Source organism: Chroicocephalus ridibundus, chromosome 9 (assembly GCF_963924245.1).
Source record: "Chroicocephalus ridibundus chromosome 9, bChrRid1.1, whole genome shotgun sequence".
NCBI classification, from domain to species: domain Eukaryota; kingdom Metazoa; phylum Chordata; class Aves; order Charadriiformes; family Laridae; genus Chroicocephalus; species Chroicocephalus ridibundus.
Genome location: NC_086292.1, coordinates 22684511 through 22703733, shown reverse-complemented (window position 1 = coordinate 22703733; position 19223 = coordinate 22684511). Strand labels below are relative to the sequence as shown.

The following is a 19223-nucleotide window of genomic DNA, read 5'->3' as shown; positions in this document are numbered from 1 at the left end:
TGGGGAGACCCCCCTGCAGTGCTGCCTCCAGCTCTGGGGCACCAACAGCAGAAGGGCACGGAGCTGTTGGAACGGGGCCAGAGGAGGCCACGGAGATGCTGCGAGGGCTGGAGCCCCTCTGCTGTGAGGACAGGCTGAGAGAGTTGGGGGGGTTCAGCCAGGAGAAGAGGCGGCTCTGGGAGACCTTACTGCGGCTTTTCAGTACTTAAAGGGGACTTATAAGAAAGATGGGGACAAACCTTTTAGCAGGGCCTGTGATGATAGGACAAGGGGTAACGGTTTTAAACTGAAAGAGGGTAGGTTTAGCTTAGACACCAGGAAGAAGTTCTTTACACTGAGGGTGGTGATCCCCTGGCCCAGGTTGCCCAGAGAGGTGGTGGAGGCCCCATCCCTGGAAACATTCAAGGCCAGGTTGGACGGGGCTTTGAGCAACCTGATCTAGTTGAAGATGTCCCTGCTCATGGACTAGATGGCCTTTAAAGGTCCCTTCCAACCCCAACTATTCTATGATTCAGGTCTTATGAAGTCTACAACTGTAAAAACTCTGCAGCTACCCTACCGACACCATTTGTGATCTCAGCAAAGGATTACATCAAGGATTTATTTAAAAAAAAAAAAAAAAAAAAAAAACCACCACAAAAAACACACACACACACAAAACCCCTCAGAACAAAGCCAAAACACCATGAACACAAAAAAAAAACCAAACCCACAAGCAAAAAACCAAACCCCAAACCAAATGCTGCAACTGCCAGCTCTCTACCTCTAGATTCTCTAAGTTTTCTCAATTGCCCAAGGTATATCCTGGCCAGTTTCCCAGGTCTTCTTGTCTGTTGCTTTGTTCTTTGACAACTGTACAAGACTAATACTCTTCCAGTTGCCTTTGAATACCACAAACATTTCACGTATGCTGAAACTTAACATCAGGAGATTAAAAAACACCAGTCAAACGTTTGAGGATTATTAAACATGAGGTATCCAGGCCTTCTGCTTGCAGATTTTTAGAAAGCACGTCCTAGAAGACTTATGTTCCTTGTTGACGCCTGGCTCAGAGGGCAGCTCTGCCTCTTTCCACCCCACTAGCAGGTGCCCACTGTGTTTTACTAGCTTACTTGTGCTTTTGCTTGTGCCCTCATAAGGCCACTACATCCCAAAGCACTCACGCGGCACAGCTCTGCACTGCACTCCCAGTGGGCATAACCTGATAGACAGGAGTGAATTATAGCCCATCTTATCCCAACGGAGGAAGGGGGAGATAGGGCCAAGACAGAGTTACTGGCAACTACAGTCACTGCAACTCTTGTGCTCCAGCAGAGACTTTCTTATGGACCCTCCCTGAGGAGCTTGAGAAGATGTAGGCTCTGCTAAGTGTGAAAGGAGGCGTGAGCTCTGTGGCCCAGCCCAGCACGAAGGATATTTCGGTACCTGGAATTTGGTCCAGCAGCTGGGGCTGCAGAACTGGTAGACAACCCGGTCTGTCTTGTTGTAATAGCTGGGTTCAGATAAACTCTTTCTGCAGAAGCTGCAGGGTCTAGGGGGACCTGATGAAACAGACAGGAATTGGTGAGGGCAGCAGCGCAGGACGTGGGACTGGATTCTGAGGACGGCACGTAAGCTACTCACTCATCCTCAGTCTGTCAAGCTATTATCAAAAAGCAAAGGGTAAGAACACCAGGAAACTAAGACCACCAGATTCTGCTGGGACAAAAATGTTAAACAGGGATGGAGAGCAGAGTGGTTCAAGGAAGTGACCCTGGCTCTACAGGAATTTGGACAAAACAGGCTGCGATACTTGCACCAGAGTCTATACCCATTCCTGGACACCCTGGTTCTCTATGTAACAGAAAGGGCAATGCCAGCACAGCACAGCACTACAACTGCTTCCTGCATTCTCAAGTACAGCAATGTACACTGTCCCTCAGTATTGAGATGTCTACATGCTGCAAGGGTTCCTCCCTCTCCAAATCTCCTTCCACTTGTCTCACTGGACTGCTCCCCAGGCAAGCAACATGCCTTCTTTCCAGTCTCATCCACAAGCAATAAGTAGTACCAAGGAAGGATTCCCTGTACGTAGGTGCTCTTACCAACCAAGCCTGACTGCTTCACTTTGTGGGAGGTAGTGCAGCAAATGGAGCAGAATAGGCCCATCTTGCCACTCCGATCCACGTTAGGCAGCATGTCGAAGTTCTTGCACAGCGTCTTGCACCACATGCATGGGTAGACCCGAGTGTTCTTCTGCAAACAGAGCAGAACGGAGCTGCCAGGGAGACCATCACAGCCAGCGAGGTCCGACCCTCATTTTCCACCCCACTGCTGTTGGACTACCGTTGGGGTTGGACTAGATGACCTTTAAAGGTCCCTTCCAACCCAACACATTCTATGATTCTGTGATACTGTATCCATCACAGGGCAGCACTCCTGCAGGGAACACCTGACGCCAGAGCCAGGGTCATAGCCTGCAGGTTTAGGTGGTGGTAGCGAAAAAGGCTGCCTTCAGCACGTCACCTTCTCGTTTCGAGGGCCCCCTGTCAGGAATACAGAGCTTGGCAATCCTCTCAAGACAGTTAAGTGAAGCCTGCTCAGGCGGCAGAGGAGCACATCCAGCCAAGCTTTGGGGAGACACCCAAAAGAAGCCAGCCCGTGCTAACTGTATATACCAGTGCTGCTGCACAGTCCAGCTTACTGAGTGCCTGACCTGCGCCCAGGTCCAAGACAGACCCCACGCAGAATAAATTAATTCCGTTTGCCTGCTTCGAAGTTTCTCCACAGCAACCTCTTAAATGTTTTGTCAGCAATAAAAGGCCAAAGGGATTCAAGTCATCTGCTATTGCATAAAGTGCCCTGTGCCACACCAAGCAAAGGAGCTGTGTGCCCACAGAGACCTCCCACCCCAGGCAGGTGACTCCACACACACCTTCTTGTAACTGTTGAGACAGGCAGAGTTGCAGAAGCGTTTTTGCTGGCCTTCGTGGAAGAGGTACTCCAGGGGCAAGCCCTTGTTGTAGATGTAAAGTCCGCAGTTGTCACAGCAGTTGGTTTTCAGCCCCTTGGTGGCCCGGAACTTGGTGAAGCAGGCGTCGCTGCAGATGCGGTGAACCACGTTCCCATTGCTGACCTCATGCTGGATCTGCAAAGACATCATTGCTGTCACTCCCCCAAACCACCACGTGCCTCCTTCTGATGTGTGTGCACCGCTACTACGCTTGGGATAACAGGCTGTTACACTAAAACTCGGGCAAGTGCCGTACTGGAAGCTGGCATGGACTCAGGCTGGCCTCCCTTGCCAAAAGCCAGCGGAGCAATTGGGAGAGCGGAGTGGCAGGAGCTGGTGAGGTGCAGGGTGGGGAGAAGCAGAAGCCTTGTTTTTTCTGCTGGAATAAGGGCTGCTCCACAGAAACAAGGAAGGACCTGGGAGTGAACCCACGCCAGCTCAGGGGCTGAGGCCTCACACCACAGGAGAGCCTGGCAAACGCCCTGTGATGGTGCCCGGCACAGCCAAGCGGGTCACAAGCACCTCATCCAGGACACGGGAAGCACAAGGGATTTGTTTACCTCGCCAGGTTTGTGACAGACGCTGCAGCGGCTGGTGTCCGAGGCATCTGCAGACTGAGGTGCTGGTCTGTGCTGCTGGGCCTCATAGAGGGAGAGGCAGACAGAGGTGCAGAACTCATGGAAAGAGCCGCCCGAACCGATCTGGGCGACCACAGAGTCCTTGGTGTTCCAGATCTCCCTGAGGATCAGGAGGGCACGTGTTAGTGCAGGGACACACCAGTCCTGCCACAAAGGGACAGGATGGCACGCTGCAATGCACAGGATTTTCTGGTGTCACCAAAGGGTGGCAAGAAGTGTCTCACAGCAGCTTCTGTCCCAGCCCAGAGGAGTGGTGCCTGAAGATGGGACATGCGGGAGGCTGTTTTGAAAAGAGGCTGGGATACGGGACACTGAGCCTGGGGGCAGGCAGGGAAAGGCCTGTGAAGGGGGCGTAGGGAGCATGAGATACGCGGTGCGTGAAGGAAGACATGGGGCAGCGGCTGGCAGTGGGCAAGAGTGATGTGGGTGAATGGGAAAGCCTGAGGGTCACAGCGATTGTGACCGGCAGGTAGGGCTGTGGGGCAGGGGAACGGGGTCACAAGCGCGGGAGCATTGAGGAAAGGGGAATGAACACACACTTTTTACAGAAGGTGCATATCTTCTTGCCAGGTGGTTTTTTTGAGAAGGTGGTGAGACAGGAGCTGGAGCAGAAGAGTTGAGGGAGCCCTTTACGCTGGTAGGCAGTTTGGCCCTTCTGCAGTGGGGTCCGGCAGTTGGCACAAGTCATCTTGGTGACAGTAGAGCGGGCAGCTCGCTGAGCCATCTGAGTGCGTAAAGACATGCGAGTTGAGCGTCGGGTACGAAAAGGAACAAAATCCTCGTCGTTGGGATCATCCACCATTGCATCAGAGTCTTCGTCAGAGACTGGAACTGCAAAGCAGCAGAGTAGATGCACAGAAATCCCTCATTAGGAACTGAGACAGAAACCTCTGCCATGAGACACATGCTGGGGCTTTCTGGGGTCATCTTTCTGGGGTCCCTCTGCATGCTTTGTACTTGTCTGGGTGGAATGGTAAAGGGACCCTTAAAAGATATCTTTGTTGGAATTGTAGATGAGTCAGGAGGTCTTTAAGCAAACTGGGCTTAAGTACAATTCCTCTCTAGGAAGCCATGATTTGCCAAGGTTGAGCAAAAGTCGAAAGTGTGAACATTTACAGCAGAAATCCCTCCAAGAACCAGTAGACCTTAAAGGGAATAAGCCGGACCACCAGCCGCCAACACAGGCAGGCCGTGACAGAGCAACACACAAATAGTAGGGAATAGCAGGGTGACACTCCACATCTCAAAGAACAGAGAGGCTTCACGTACTTCTGCAGGAAAATCCCCAAAATGCAACCTTCCTTCAGCCAGCCTGCTGCCATAGAGACAAAGGAAGAAAGTTCCTGGCTGAGGAGATGGAAGATGGATTTCCTGGGAACGTCCCCAGAGAGTCTCATCCTATTACTTGGTGCTTGGCGACCCTGCACCACTGTAAAAATACTACAGCCCTCCCTTCAGCCCAAGTGCCCTGAGAAAGCAAGGCAAGTACCCCAGGACGAAAACTCAAGAGGTGAAGGGCCCTGTCCTGCGTAAGAGGAAAGTCTGCACATAAGCTCCAGCATTTCCACTGTACTCACAGCATGAACTACCTGCCCACAACGGCCCCAGGCCCTGCTCTCCGGCTGAAAACAAACATTGGCCAGCCCTGGTTACTCACTGCTCTCAGAGGAGTTCACAGTTTCAGGCCTGGCAGTTTCTGATCTTCTGGCTCGTTCACTTCTTTTCTGCTCCTAGAAGAAATTCAGAAAATACTTATACTAACCATCTGCTAGGACAACCATGGATAAATATCCCAGATCATGGTGTAGTTTCAACTTCTGGGATTTGCCTTCACAATAACTAGGCTGAAAACAGATAAAACTCCATGGATACCTGACCAGAGTTGGCAAGATGAGGGAGAGGGGGGGGAAGGCTTATGAGAATGACATCCCAGCTGAGGGTAGTAGGGACATACTGAAACCCCATTACCGCACAGTGGCAGTGCACAGGGATCACTCCGTCACAGGAGACATGCAAAGTCCTTCCCAGAGGGGTGATGAGACACTCAGTGTCCCTCATGGAATTTGACAACAGCCAGCCACCCTCTATGCTCCCATAGCATACGTACTTGACTGCATTCTCCTCACCTTCTCAGCTGGCAGCTCGCTCCCCTTCCCAGACAGGCCTTCTCCTGGAATAGAAGCACAGAAGAAGCTTGCATCTAACATCTTGCTTTTCTCCAACAGGAGAGGACGGGTGTTTTTCAAATGCAGGCACCCTTTGGGTTAGTCTGCACACGAAGCCTCAGAGAGTCCTGGCTAACAAGCACAGTTCTGGCAGTGATAAGGCACAGGAAAGTTCCTAAACCCATCACCTGTAGTCAGAGATCCAAACAGGCATCTAGGGAGAAGTCCTGTAAGGGGGAGACCTCCCTGCATGGGGGAGGCAGGCTGGGCAGTTGCCTCCAACTGCTTCTAAGCAGGACCGAGCATCTCCTGAGGACTGCCAGCCAGGGCAGAGGGACTTTGCCTAGCGAAAGCACTTTCTCCTGGTGACCCTCAGTTCCAGCAAAGATTCCAGTAATGAAGAGTGTGAGCCAAGCGGACGCACAACCACAGCTTTATCAGGGAAGCTCCTAGTTGACACAAGCATTGAAAATCAAAGTTAAAGCTATGAAAGCCAGAGCAAGAGCTTGTACGCACCAAGGGAGCAGCTTCCAGAACATTATTCCCTGTAAACAAGACACTTTCCCCAAATCTAGCCCATCAGTAGCATTGGCAATTTTGATAGGAGGGGAGGACCGGGAAAGTTGGAGCACAAAACAGACTCCAGCTTCAGTAACGTGCAGCAGGATGACCTCCTGACCAAAAGGAAGCCAAGTTCTGCAGAGATAACAACTTACCTGCTGGTGGCGAGGCTTCCTGTGCTTTCAGTACACTACTTTCTTTAAGCAAGTTGTTCCCACTATCATCCCCTTCATCTGCCTGGTTTTCCTCTGTGGGCCCAGGGGGCAAAGCTGCAATACTGTTGTCTGGGCTCAGTTCCACCTCAGCTTCCCCTGCCAGCCCTTCCCTCTGCATGGGTGAGCTTTTCCTTGGTGCCTTCAACCTTGTCTTCCTTGTCTGTTTAAGATTGAGCTGGGGGGGGGGCATTGGCGGACTTGAGGATTGTGCTGTGATTTCTTCTGTGTCTGGGGCACTGCTGAGGTCCTCAGGGTCAGGAAGGGGCTGTTGGGGCGATTCAGGGGTGTTGTCATCAGATAGTGCAGGAATAGCAGCATCACCATCTTCCTTTAGGTCCCCAGAATCATTTTTTGATACATCTTCCCCTTCTTTCCATGTTTCTGGAACAAGAGCTTCTCTAGAGAGGGCAGAGGAGTTCGCCAGTCCATCATCCACACCCTGGGAAGGATGCGCCTTATACAGACCATCCAGACCCTCTGATTTATCTAGCTCCATCAAGTCAGCAGTTTTATCCAAGTCATCTAAGACATTAGGTTTCTGCAGCATATCCAAGACACTAGGTTTATCAAGAACAAGGTCGTTTGGTTTGTTTAGTTCAGACAGGCTGTCTGCTTTCACTAGAAGGTCCAAGTTCGCATGTGCAGTCATCTGCTTGGATTGATCCCAGTCAGGGGGCTGAAGAACTGAAACTTCCTGGGTAGAAGCTGTTTGTGAGCCCAGGAGATCTTCCCCAAACTCCATGTCAGCAGGGAGATCACCAATAAGTGGTTTGTCAGGCAAGGACAGGGGGTCCAAAGATCCCGAAAATTCACTGGAGTCCATTTAGAAGATGGCAACTGGAAACGAGAGGGAGACTTGCAAGTTAATGAAAAGTAGACTAATACAGTGCATGAATTGTCCACTCCTCTGAACACTGTCACAGCAAAACGAGGCCTAGTAATACTACTAGCCATAACCAGGATCCCAGCAGATCCATCACATCTACTCCTGAGGTTACAAAACTCTGAAGCCAAACAGCAGCAGCAGGACACAGCAGTTTGGTATATCAGACCTTTGGGAGCTCTACAGCCTCCACACACCTCACCACAGCACGGTAAACTGACTTGCTCACGCTAAAGCAAGCACGTGGAGTATCAGAAATGACTCGAGTACCAACTCAGGAAACTTCACAGCTGTTCTGTGGTGTGCCTTCCTGCATTCCTCTGTAATCTCACCAGACCCAAATAATCTGGTCTGTCCTTTCTCCTGATCTGTTCTCATGGAGCTAACACGTCTTTTATTTTTAATATATCTTTTCTCTTAAACATAGAGACAGAAAGAACTCCTTTACAGCTCTGTAGCCTATGCCTTGAACAAGATACAGGATGACAAGATGCATTAATTTTGTCAGGGGACAGATATACACATGTTATAGTATAACTACAGCTACAGGATAGCCCCAAAACTCCATGGGCTAATATTCAGACACAGAACAACTTGGAAATGCTTAAGTTAGAACTAGGAGGAATTCTGGACAGCGGCAAGAAGAAAGGTGGTAAAGTCCATGATGTTAAAAGCAGTCATTAGAAGAAGAGCAAGCAGCAAAGTAGACACGAGCATGCAGTGTGGAGTCAGGAAAAAAGACGAGTGTGACTTTACAGGGCATAGACAGTGCACTTGCACAGCAAGACGCGATGCTGACTGCGAACATCAGAGGGACAAAGTTACAGCCCAGCTCCTCACGGTCGACATTATCGTAAGACAGAAAGGGCAAGACTTTGAGGTGAGGCAAGTAAGCATTTATATCAATATCGGCTAAAAATTAATTACACCCCCACAAAGAGATAATGGTTGACAAACCTGAAGAAGGAAAGGGAGAAGAAGCTGGAGTCTACAAGTGGTGAGGCAGGATAAGACCTGAAGTAGCATTACGTCCCCAAAACAGGCTGTAAGTAGGCACTACAAGGAAGGCACTAGAATCAAAAGATGTGACACCAACCTATCCCCCCCTATTAGAGTCACTCTAATTCTAAATTTGGCACCATTTTAAACCCTGAAGCAGAAGATTCACTATTCCTGTCTATCAGGGCTTACTATGGGCATAACTCATCTATATCAATGAAGGCGGAAGCCTGAAATAATTTCACTGGTGACGGCTGATTAATTCTTTCTTTATTATCCTGCCCTCTGAAAGGATAACCAAGTCTCACTCACAAACGGTTTACTCAGAACTAAACACAACATATTTGGACAGAGAATGTACCCAACTTCTGAAACTCATTTACACAGGAGTTTAGGGAATCATACCCTACTGCTGGAGATCAAAGTCATTGCCTCCTTATTTTATCTAAAAAACTCAGCGACGTTTTCTGTTTCACAGTGGCAGATAAGCACTGTTCCCACAGTCACAAACAGAAACTATAGAAGATGTAATCTTCAGAGATGCTGAGCAAGTTTCCCCACTAAATACCTTGGTGATTCCGTTCACTTTCTTTAGTTAGAGAGGAGACAAATCTTCTAGAATGAGCCAATTCCAGAGCAACACAGGATCTAATATGTGTTTTAGGATGGCTGACAGAAAGAATAACAAAGTGAAATGGAAATAAAGACATCTGAAAAAAAAGCCCTAAGGATTTGAAGCAGGCGAGAACCCTCCCAGGATGATATACGCATTTTTTTCTGCTGCTCAGAATACAATGCCTCCTTCTCAAAGATGTCCCCCACAAAGACAGCAGACCTTACAACAAGCAGCAGAGAGGTCAAGCCACCCAGATGAATACGGAAAGTTTATCTATAGGTAGGCTTAACAGGTCTAACATACTCCTCAAATTCACTTTCAGACACTTTGCACAAGTCTGCAATGAACCACAGAGGTGACACTCCTACAGTATTTGCGACTTTCAGCTGGCCTAGTCTCTGCTTTATAGAAAGAGACCCTGGGAACAATTTCGGAGCATCAGAAATCCATTTGGGCGTTCCCTCCCAGAGGATAATGCAAGCAACATTTAATCTATGAACTTGCCATGCTACTCATGTGCTCTACAAATAGACCAAAAGCATCTGGTTTCAATAGTGTATACCTTAACATCACTTTCACGCTTCAGGCGCAAGAGCATTACGGTGCAAGACGAGGCTCCGACAAACTTAATGGTGACAACATTGACCAACAAAACGGTCTTAAAGAGAACAAGTATTCTGCAGATTAAGTCAACTCCTAACTATTGGTTTGTGTTTGGGACAGATCCATACACCTTTCTGCCGGCCCAAGAGTCTGCAGTAAGAGCACTCACTTCTACGTTCTGGTTGGAAGCACAGCGCTTGCCCCGTACGTTCAAGGTCCTGTCCAGTTTCATCAGCTCTGTCCAGATTCCCCCAGCGGAACAGCTCACACAACCCAAAACCTCTTAGGATACACAAAGCTACGGACGCTGCAGTCAAAGAGAAGGACCATGTATTCGAATATCCTGCTCCTATTCACACCAAGAATGGATACCTGGGGAGAGAGTATAAAAAACATAACTAACAGGACGTTCCTCTTCAGCACGTCCTCCGATCAAGTAGCAATCAGCTGCCGAAGAACTGCTTGGCTTGAGTTGCACTGAGAGTGTCACTGTGAAGAGTTTGTGCTAGGCAAACCCTCTATGAGTCTGCCTGATCCTCCTTCGAAACAGTTTATACTTTGGGCCACCAAAAATTCCAGTAGCCATACATACATTAAGTTTTTAAAAGCATTTTCCTTTTGTTTATTTTAAACCTGATGCGGCAGAGCTCTGTGACAAGGCGATACAGAGCAGGTGAGTGCTGACTTCCGATGTATTTATAAAAAACTGGAAAAGCTGATGGAGTTAGAGCTGAGGCTGGACCCAAGGAGGTGATGCTGACAACCAGTCTGAGTGGGAAAGCAAGGAATGTCCTTGCCCATCACTGGAATCCTGTTTCCCTGACAATGAATGCTTTACAGTGGCTTTCAACCACCAGCTGATGAAGATGCAGAGGGCAGCCCTCAGAACAGGAGAGAATGACGCTTTCCAGCTCCGTAGGTTGCTCTGAAGTCAAACTCAACCTGAGGAAATTAGAGCTGCCTAGCTGCAGCAGGGTAAGAAACGCTACTTCTGCTTGCCCCAGGCGTTCAGATTCATCTGGGCTTTCTGCTGAGCTTCACAGGGAGTTAAGCTGCCAACTGAATGTGCACTTTACCTCTGGTGAAGTCTCTTCTCACTTTCTCCAACAGAAGAAAAATACCTTATTGTTTCTGGCAGATGCTGAAATGATCCACCACAAGTCATCACCTTTCTTATTCCAGGACCATCTAATGCACAGTTCAGTCACTGGGCTCCAGTCACCGGTCTGCTTGAAATCTTCATCTTTTCCAGCCACATACCTGGCAGTGAGGAGAGTATGCTGAACACGACTTGGCCAAACAAAGAGGAGGCAGCGTGTTCATATCCTGCACAGTACAGCAGATATGACTGCTCTATTGGACATTTGAAAACTCCTTACTTAGGACTCGGCACAATCCTCTCCCAAGTATGGTTGGGCAGAGAATGGCTTGAGAGCAGCCCTGAGGAGAAGGGCTTGGGGGTGCTGGTGGACGAGAAGCTCAACATGAGCAGGCAAGGCGCGCTTGCAGCCCAGAAAGCCAACTGCATCCTGGGCTGCATCAAAAGAAACGTGGCCAGCAGATCCAGAGAGGGGATTCTCCCCCTCTACTCCGCTCTGGTGAGATCCCACCTGGAGTACTGTGTCCAGCTCTGGAGCCCTCAGCACAAGAAGGACATGGACCTGTCTGTCGGAGCGGGGCCAGAGGAGGCCATGGAGATGATTGGAGGACTGGAGCCCCTCTGCTGTGAGGACAGGCTGAGAGAGTTGGGGGGGTTCAGCCTGGAGAAGAGAAGGCTCCGGGGAGACCTTCGAGCCCCTTCCAGTCCCTGAAGGGGGGCTACAGGAAGGATGAGGAGGGACTCTGGATCAGGGAGTGTAATGATAGGGCACGGGGTAATGGCTTCAAACTGAAGGAGGGGAGATTTAGATTGGATATCAGGAAGAAATTCTTGGCTGTGAGGGCGGTGAGACACTGGCCCAGGTTGCCCAGAGAAGCTGTGGCTGCCCCATCCCTGGAGGTGTTCAAGGCCAGGCTGGATGGGGCTTGGAGCAACCTGGTCTGGTGGGAGGTGTCCCTGCCCAGGGCAGGGGGTTGGAACTAGATGATCTTGAAGGTCCCTTCCAACCCGAACCATTCTGTGATTCTGTCAGTATTCAGTAACAGTCCTGGGAAGATCATGTCCCCTGCACAACAGTCTGAAGCAGAGTGCTTCTCAGGTAGCATGCAAGAGTTTCCAAGGAAGCGATGGGATAGCTGAGGGTCCTCCCCAAGTGTGCAGGACTGGCACAGAACCCAACATTGACCACCAAATCCAACACGTGCGACCACCAGACCTGACCTGCCCTTTCTGCCAAAGAGGGGACACGTGGATCTCCTCTCAGACCTGGAAGCTCAGAGCGAGATATCTCTGCCAGGACACTCCAAGTGACTACCTGGGACCTTATCTAGCTTATTAAAGGCATCAGTGGTGCTGTAACCGCACTGATCTTCCCCATCTCAGTGACCTCAGATAACCCATCAGCAGGGGACTATGTGGCCTACCTACAAAAATGAGGAGCTACATTTAATTAAAATCAGACAGGAAGAAAAAATACTGTTGTTAATCCCTCACGATGAAGTGAGTACCTCCGAAGTTTCCACTGCCCACAAAAGAGCATGGCCACGCAGTTCCTGCTTTCCTCTAGCAAAGGAACAGCAACTGCTGTCCTAGACTTTTGTTCATGGGTATGGATTCCGATTTTCAAAACTTTTGAAGGCTGAAGGAATTATCTTGTTCTCTATTAGAGATCATTTGGAATATGAAAAGCATTAACTAATAACCACAAAAATTAAGACACTTAAATCAACATTCCAGCTAATTCCTACCTCCAAGTCCTGTGAGAACCACAACACCTGAGCAGAGGTCTGGAGGAAGTTCCTAGGTTTTGTGCCAAATTTTAGAATAAACGGTTAACACCCAACCTGGTATTTCTCGACCTAAACTACAGTAGACGATATACAGTTCTATCAATAAAACTTTAAGAAAATAATACTATGTCCTACCAGCATGGTTTCAATCAACAGATGTTGCTTTCCAGATTCAAGCACTGAAAACATTTATTATAGGTTGGTTAACTCATTTTAAAGAAAATGAATTCATGAAGAATCACCAGTAAATTAAGCACACTGCTAAAGCCCAGGTTTCAGTCCAGTCAAAATTCTCCAGAAAGGAGCAGAAAGGATTTTGCTATTCACCAGCGTTTTTGGGGAGGCAACTCCCTGAGCTCCCACCTGGCAGCCCAAACTCGGTCTTGGGCACAAAGTCCATCGGTGACATTCAGCACAGCGCTGCTTGCACACAGTACCACATTAGACCATTACTGTCTCATTCTTGGCTAGTACCTACACATACTTCCAGTATCTACAGATACTGGAAGAGCCGAGATGTTTCAAATAGAAAAAAAATATAAATATTTGACACAGTAATGCAAGGATCCCACTGCTTTACGAATCAACCATCGTTCAGAGAACACCCTTCCAGTGATAAACCTATTTTGTTCATTGAAAAGAAATGGGGAGACATGACCCATCTCCAAAAAGCCCCGCAAGGTAAGAAGGTCTACAGCAGACGACTCTTCAGAGATACAGACAAATGCACATGAGGACTCGAAAAGCTGGAAGTAATAGTTAGACAAACTCAGAAACTGTGATTTCCAGATTAACACACTAGAGATGATTACTGATACAACTGACCCAGGGGTACGTAAACCCTCTGTGACTTGAAAATTTTACAACAGCATTCAGTGACTCTATCCAAAACAGCTACAGCTACTGCAGATGTCACTGGTCACGTTATTCAGCTTGTGCTGTGCCGGCAGGACTCGGTGAACTATCGTCTCTTCTCATCTCCAAACGCATTATTGGTTCTCTCAGTTGGAGTGCAAACAGCAGTAGCGTGTCACCATGTCCCCTTCAGGTCAGTCTTCACATGTGACTGGTAGTTCAACAGGAACTGGTAGATGGGGAAAAGAAGGTCCTTCCCAGACCACCAGCAGCAGCCTCAAGACTCCAGCAATGGTTTTCTAATGGTCCCAAAGCCAGGAGGTACCAAGACCACCGCTAGCTTTTTCTACAGCAGGAGCACCAGCTCAGGGGGCAAACCTCAAACTTAGTATAGCAGTCACACAGAATCAAGAAAGCCTGAACCCTCTAACACAGAGCAGGTGGTGCTGCGGAAGAGCACCATGAGTTCCCTGCTAATTCCTTGTCCTGGTTTGAGGTAAAACAGAACCGAGTTTCTGTTCAGTAACTATACTTTTCGGTTAAGCCTGTTCTAACTGAACTCTCTGAAATCAACGGCATATTTTTCAGACACCGTGCACTTCCAGAGACTGATAAAACCTCATGTTTATAGTTAATGCCAAGGAATGGTGTGCGGAAAGGCTCTTGCTTATCCTTATTCCTGTAACAACCAAGGTCAGCCCAATTTATGTGCCCCGTTGGAGGGTGGGAAGAAGAGAAACATGAAGGGGTCGCACCTGCGGGGAGGAGGGGACAGGACAGGGGACCCAAAACGGGCCAATGAGGTAGTCCATCCCGTCAGCATCGTGCTCAGCATAAAAGCTGAGGGATCAAAGGGTCAGCCTCTTCTTTGAATGGCCAGTTTCTGCGGAGGACTCTGTTTGTCTGCCTTCGATCCCGATCCGTGCGTTCCTGAATCCAGATACAGAATCCAGCTCCTGTCCATCACTGAGTCCAGTCTGGGACTTCCCCAGTGCCTACCAGTGATGTCATCACCCCCCTGGGAGCTTGATACGGTCTTGTATATATTTCAATTTTTTCTTTTTTGATGTTATTATCTTTTCTTTTTATTATTTTATTATTAATATTTCATTGAAGTAGTTTAGTTTCTTTTAAACTCGTAAGTCTCTCTCTCTCTCTCACCCTTCTCCCCCTGGGGGAAGGAAAGGTCGGAGAGCACCTGTGGTTCATTTTGGTGGCCAGTCCAGCCAAGTCCCCTCAAAGGTGGGAAAAAACAAACTAGATTTTGAGCTTGCCTTCCAGCAACTTCATCTCAGCTTCACGAAAGTGCAAAAGGAAGGACAAATCTCAGAAATCTTGCAGAATTGTCTGGAATTAGGTTTACCAGGAGAACCCCCACAACACTTCAAAGGTACTTTGACAACATTCCTCAGCATTATTTGCTGCTAATCCAACACCTCTGTACCAGTAGTAAACTCTTAAGACAACCAACAGGAGCATGCTTATCCATCTGGAACGCCATCCTGGCAGCAGTTTGAAACTGCTTGGATACTCTCACGTCTTTTCATAAGACCAGGATCCCTCCAACCACTAAGCGTCAAGGCTTTTGCAACAGAGAAAGGAGCAACAAGTCTAGGTGCACTTTAACAGAACTTGCTTTGTTTGCACATGTTAAGACAGAGGTCTTCACAGCAATGCCTGGCGTCTAGAGGGCAATTCAGCTTCAAGAACTCCACTCAGAGACCAAGTCAGAGAGAAAACTCTCCTGCCGCTTGTACAGCTTTGGGTCTATAGCATGAATAAGCAACATTTCTTCCAAGGCTCACCACCTGCCACATGACAACATCTGCCAAAACAGCGTTATACACAGGGGAGGGGGGCGGTAAAGAAGCTTTGGGAGTACTATCCGAAGCACCGCAAAAAAGCATGGAGGCGCACAGGATGCTCGAGCAGTGTCTGTTGAAATTGCCCTAACGATATTAAAACACTGATTAAAAGACAGACGTACACAGTAGACCTGGAAGCAGTCAAAAAAAAGATGCCCCTCCCCCTGCCCCGGCCTCTACCTGTTGCCCAAATGCTGCAGGAGGGTGTTGGACCACCTAAGGCAAAGTCCTGGACACTTCCCACAAGCAGCCACACCCCACTGGGGAGGGAAGCTGCAGGCACAGCAGGTGACTCTCCAAAGGAGAGTGCCACAACCTGGGAACAGGCCACGTAGGTCCTGAAGAGTCAACTGGATAAGGCCCTGAACAACGCAGTCTCAAGTCAGCTCTGCTGTGAGCAGGAGGTCAGTTGGACGAGAGACCTCCAGAGGACCCTTCCGACCTAAACCTGTCTGTGGTTCTCTGAATAAACTTTACTACACAGGGAAAAGAGAGAAGACAAGAGGGCAGAGCCTCAGGGAGGATGTGTCTTTGGGGGCAAAACATCTGATTTTCCTTAAGTGGCCTTACAGAGGCCACTGTAAAATACTAGAAAACACAGTAAAATATTGGAAGCACAAGGTGAGCCGTCTCCTCAGCCTCACTGATGGTCCCAGATCCCTCTGCAAAGTGCCTGCCGCGAGGTCCCTGAAAAGGCATCAGATGCTTCACCTCAGGTGCAGCTGTACCAGCTGGCCCTGGGTAATGACGTGTTGGACAGACCAATGTCTCACCAGACATTGGTGACCAACTCCTTTCTCTTTACACTGCCGAGGGCTGAACCAGCAGAGCAGCCTTACGGGAAGCGGCCAAAAGACACCACTGGAGCCCATGGCGAGCAGGACTGGTGAAGATGGTCTCAAGCACTGCCCTTTCCCGACCTGGTCTGCCAGCAGAGGAAGAAGTTAACAGTTAAAACACTCTACCAAGATTAAAACTCAATTCCAGTGAAATGCTGCTAGCACGGCCTTCACTCGGCTAACAAATGCGTTATCACAGCTGCAGCCGTTCTTCCCTTGGATTGCTTTCACCATAACCCCTCTGCACTAGAGGCTTCTGCCAGCACACCTGCGTCCATCAGAGCCACACATCCCAACACCACTGACCATAAAACATCTGTAAAAGAAGTAACATGAGGGGCTTTGTTCCCCAAGTAAGGCCGTGGGCTCTGGCTGTCAGAGCTGCGGAGCAATCTGGAGTGACTTACTGTCACCCTCCCAAGCAAGGGCACTGGCGGTGAGAGAGATGGAGGGAGAGAGGCGGAGGTTGTGCAAATTGGGCTGTAAGCTGCAGGTTGGTCATCACAGGCAGCAGCTCTGTAGGCTGTGGCTGTTCCTTTAGCAAAGCTGGGCTGGCACTAACAACAGAGCCACGCTCTTATCGCCAGCTTTGATCCCGGGACTGGCAGCGTTGGGCGAGAAAATGCAGATTAAAAGTTTTCTTGGGGAACGCAGCAGCAGCGAGATAGAGAAGTTACAGCCTAGAAGAGGACCCATCGCTGGAGCACAGCAGGGGGATGAGGGAAGAGCACAAACGAAGCAGCTCTCCTCCTCATGGCAAAGAGACTCTGGGAACCATTCCCCAGCATCCAGCTGAGCATCCTCTCCTCCACCCGTCGCCTGGCACCAGCCCCGCTCTCCTCTGCCTCTGCCCACACCAGCACGCCCCACTGACAGGGCCTTTCCCTGTGCCCGGCGCAGGCCTCGCCGCTGCACACCCTCCGGTCGGGCCCATCCTGCCGGCACCGCTGCGGGCGACGCGGGAGGCACCTCGCTGGCCACCAGGGCACCTCGCTGGCCACCACCACGCTGCTCACACGCAGCCCGGCCTGGTGAGGCTTCAGCAGCCTGGGGCTCGCTCCCTCCAGCGCCGGGGGGTGCACCTTCCTCTCGCTGGGCCCGATCCTCGGGAGCCTCAGGGTGTCCAGGAATCCACCCACCCACCCCGGGCCTCAGGGACTCACACACACCTATAAGGCAGGGACCAGAACCAGCCCCGCTGAGGCGGGGAGTCTCATACACCACGACTCCCTGGGCCCGGCCTGAGCCCCGGCACCGAGATGGTGTGGGGCACAGCCGCTCCCCGCTCCCCCGCCAGCCCCGCCAACCTGTCCCGGGGCTGCGCAGGGAGGGGAGCCAAGCTGGGCCTCCTCCGCCACACCGGAGGGCGCCCAAGACCCGCTCCCCCGAGCTGGGGTGGGGATCGCAGCGGGGTCCGTCCCCGTGGGTGACACAGGGCCGGTGCCGCATCGGGGCGGGGTCCTCGGGACCCGCCCCCCGCCGCAGGGCGCCCCCAAGCGGTGACCACGGGAGGGGGGGTGGGGGGGGTGAGCGGCGCCGGCCCCGCCCCCGCGCGGAGCGGCAGGCCCCGCCCCCTCCCGCCAGGCGCGCGCCCCGCCCCCCCATCCCGAGGGGGGCCCCCGCCCCCCCGGGACCCGCGCTGCACGCGCCTGCCCCGCCCCCCCCCCCCCCGCCCCAAGGTAGGGGCCAAGAACCGGCGCCCCACGGGCGGGCGCACCGAGGCCGCCTCACTCGCGCCGCCGCGGGAAGGCGCCCAGAGCCGGCGCCGCTCCTACCTGGCTCCCTAGCGCTACGCCGCCCGCTCTACCTAGAGCCCGGATTCAGGTCGCGGCCCCTTTAAATGGAGGCGCCGCTCGGAGCCCTCAGCGCGCCGCAGCCCAAGGGGGGGCGGGGGCAGCGCCCCATTGGCTGTGCAGAGCGAGGGACGCTTCCCCATTGGCCGCGGCGGGGCCTGGGCTCGCGAGACTCGCTTGCAGGCGGCGGCCTGGGAAACGCGGAGCGGAGCCGCCAGCCCAGGATCGGCGCAACAGCCCGGACTCTGCCGGGAAGCCGGAAAACCAGGAACGGATCTCCGTGGCGGAGCGGGGCGGCGCGAACAGACAGCGCGGAGCCGAGCGCGGGGAGCGACCGCGCCCCGGCAGGGCACGGCGCCGTGCGCGGGGTGGGGGAGGCGGGCCGGAACGGGGCGCCCCAGTCCCCGCCGGTGCCCGCGCGGCCACCCGCAAAGTGCGGAGCGGATCGCGCGGAGCGGGCTCGCCACCCCACTCCCCCCTCCTTAACCCTCTCGCTGCCGCGTCGCGCGGCCCAGGACCCGCCACCGCCTCAGGGGGGCCGGCCCGGCCGCGCCGCCACCGCCTCTACCTGCGCGCGGGGGGAGCCGCCCGGCCGGGTCCCGGCGCCGCCGCCGCCGCCCCGGAGCTGGAGCGTCTCCCCGGGGCGGTGAGTGACAGCGCGGCCGGGCGGGGCTTCCGCAGGGGCACCGCCCCCGGGAGGGGATGCCCCGCCCACCCGCCGCGCCCCGCCCCGTCTCCCCTCCCCCACCCAGCCCCCTCCCCCACCCACGACAGCTCCCACCCGGGCTCCCCTCCCCCACTCGCGGCACCCCCTCCCACCGGCACCCCGCCCCCCTCCCACCCGCTGGCACGGCCGTACCCCCCCCGCGCGGCTCCCGCGGGGGCCCCCTCCATCCCCGAGGGGCACCATCCCCCCGGCCTCCCTCCCTTGGGGGGGCTCCTCCACCATCTCCCCCCCCACCCTCGAACAGACCCCCTTCCCCGCCTGCTTTTGTGCCGCCCGGCGGGGCGGGAGGGGAGCGCACCGGGGCCGGGCGGAGATGCCGGGCAGCGGGGAGGGAAAGGCGGATTGACGGCCGCCGGGAGGGGTCGGTGGAACTGCGGGGACCCGGCCGCACCCCGCTACGGCAGGGCCCCTCTCCCGGTTACGTGCGAGGGGAGAGAGCGGGAAGGTTTACTGAACGGCGGCTGAACGCAGCCCGCCAGCAGCCGGTGACAGCCCGGCTCCCACCGCGGCCGGGCACGCGCTCAGCCCCACCGCGGTCCCTTTAAAGCCCGCGGCCCCCGCCGCGCCTGCGCGCGCCCCCCCC

The 19223-nt window shown here is 52.6% G+C and overlaps 1 protein-coding gene across 6 annotated transcripts in view; it reads right to left on the bottom strand.

Annotated features, from left to right (window-relative positions):
- The window catches only part of ZMYM3 (zinc finger MYM-type containing 3), a 35220-nt gene extending 16598 nt beyond the window's left edge, over positions 1 to 18622 (bottom strand). For 2 of the 6 annotated variants that reach the window (XR_010072437.1, XM_063345701.1), the window contains exons 1-9: positions 18482 to 18622; positions 6512 to 7408; positions 5757 to 5800; positions 5288 to 5360; positions 4170 to 4461; positions 3553 to 3730; positions 2915 to 3127; positions 2085 to 2235; positions 1426 to 1541 (exon numbers count right to left, since the gene is read on the bottom strand). Coding sequence is in view for 5 of the 6 variants with exons in the window: in XM_063345701.1 (XP_063201771.1) it covers positions 1426 to 1541; positions 2085 to 2235; positions 2915 to 3127; positions 3553 to 3730; positions 4170 to 4461; positions 5288 to 5360; positions 5757 to 5800; positions 6512 to 7394 (1950 nt within the window). In the remaining variant the exon portion in view is untranslated. The other 4 variants (XM_063345703.1, XM_063345705.1, XM_063345702.1 and 1 more) reach the window with 4 other exon arrangements.
- Between the last annotated feature and the right edge of the window lie 601 nt (positions 18623 to 19223).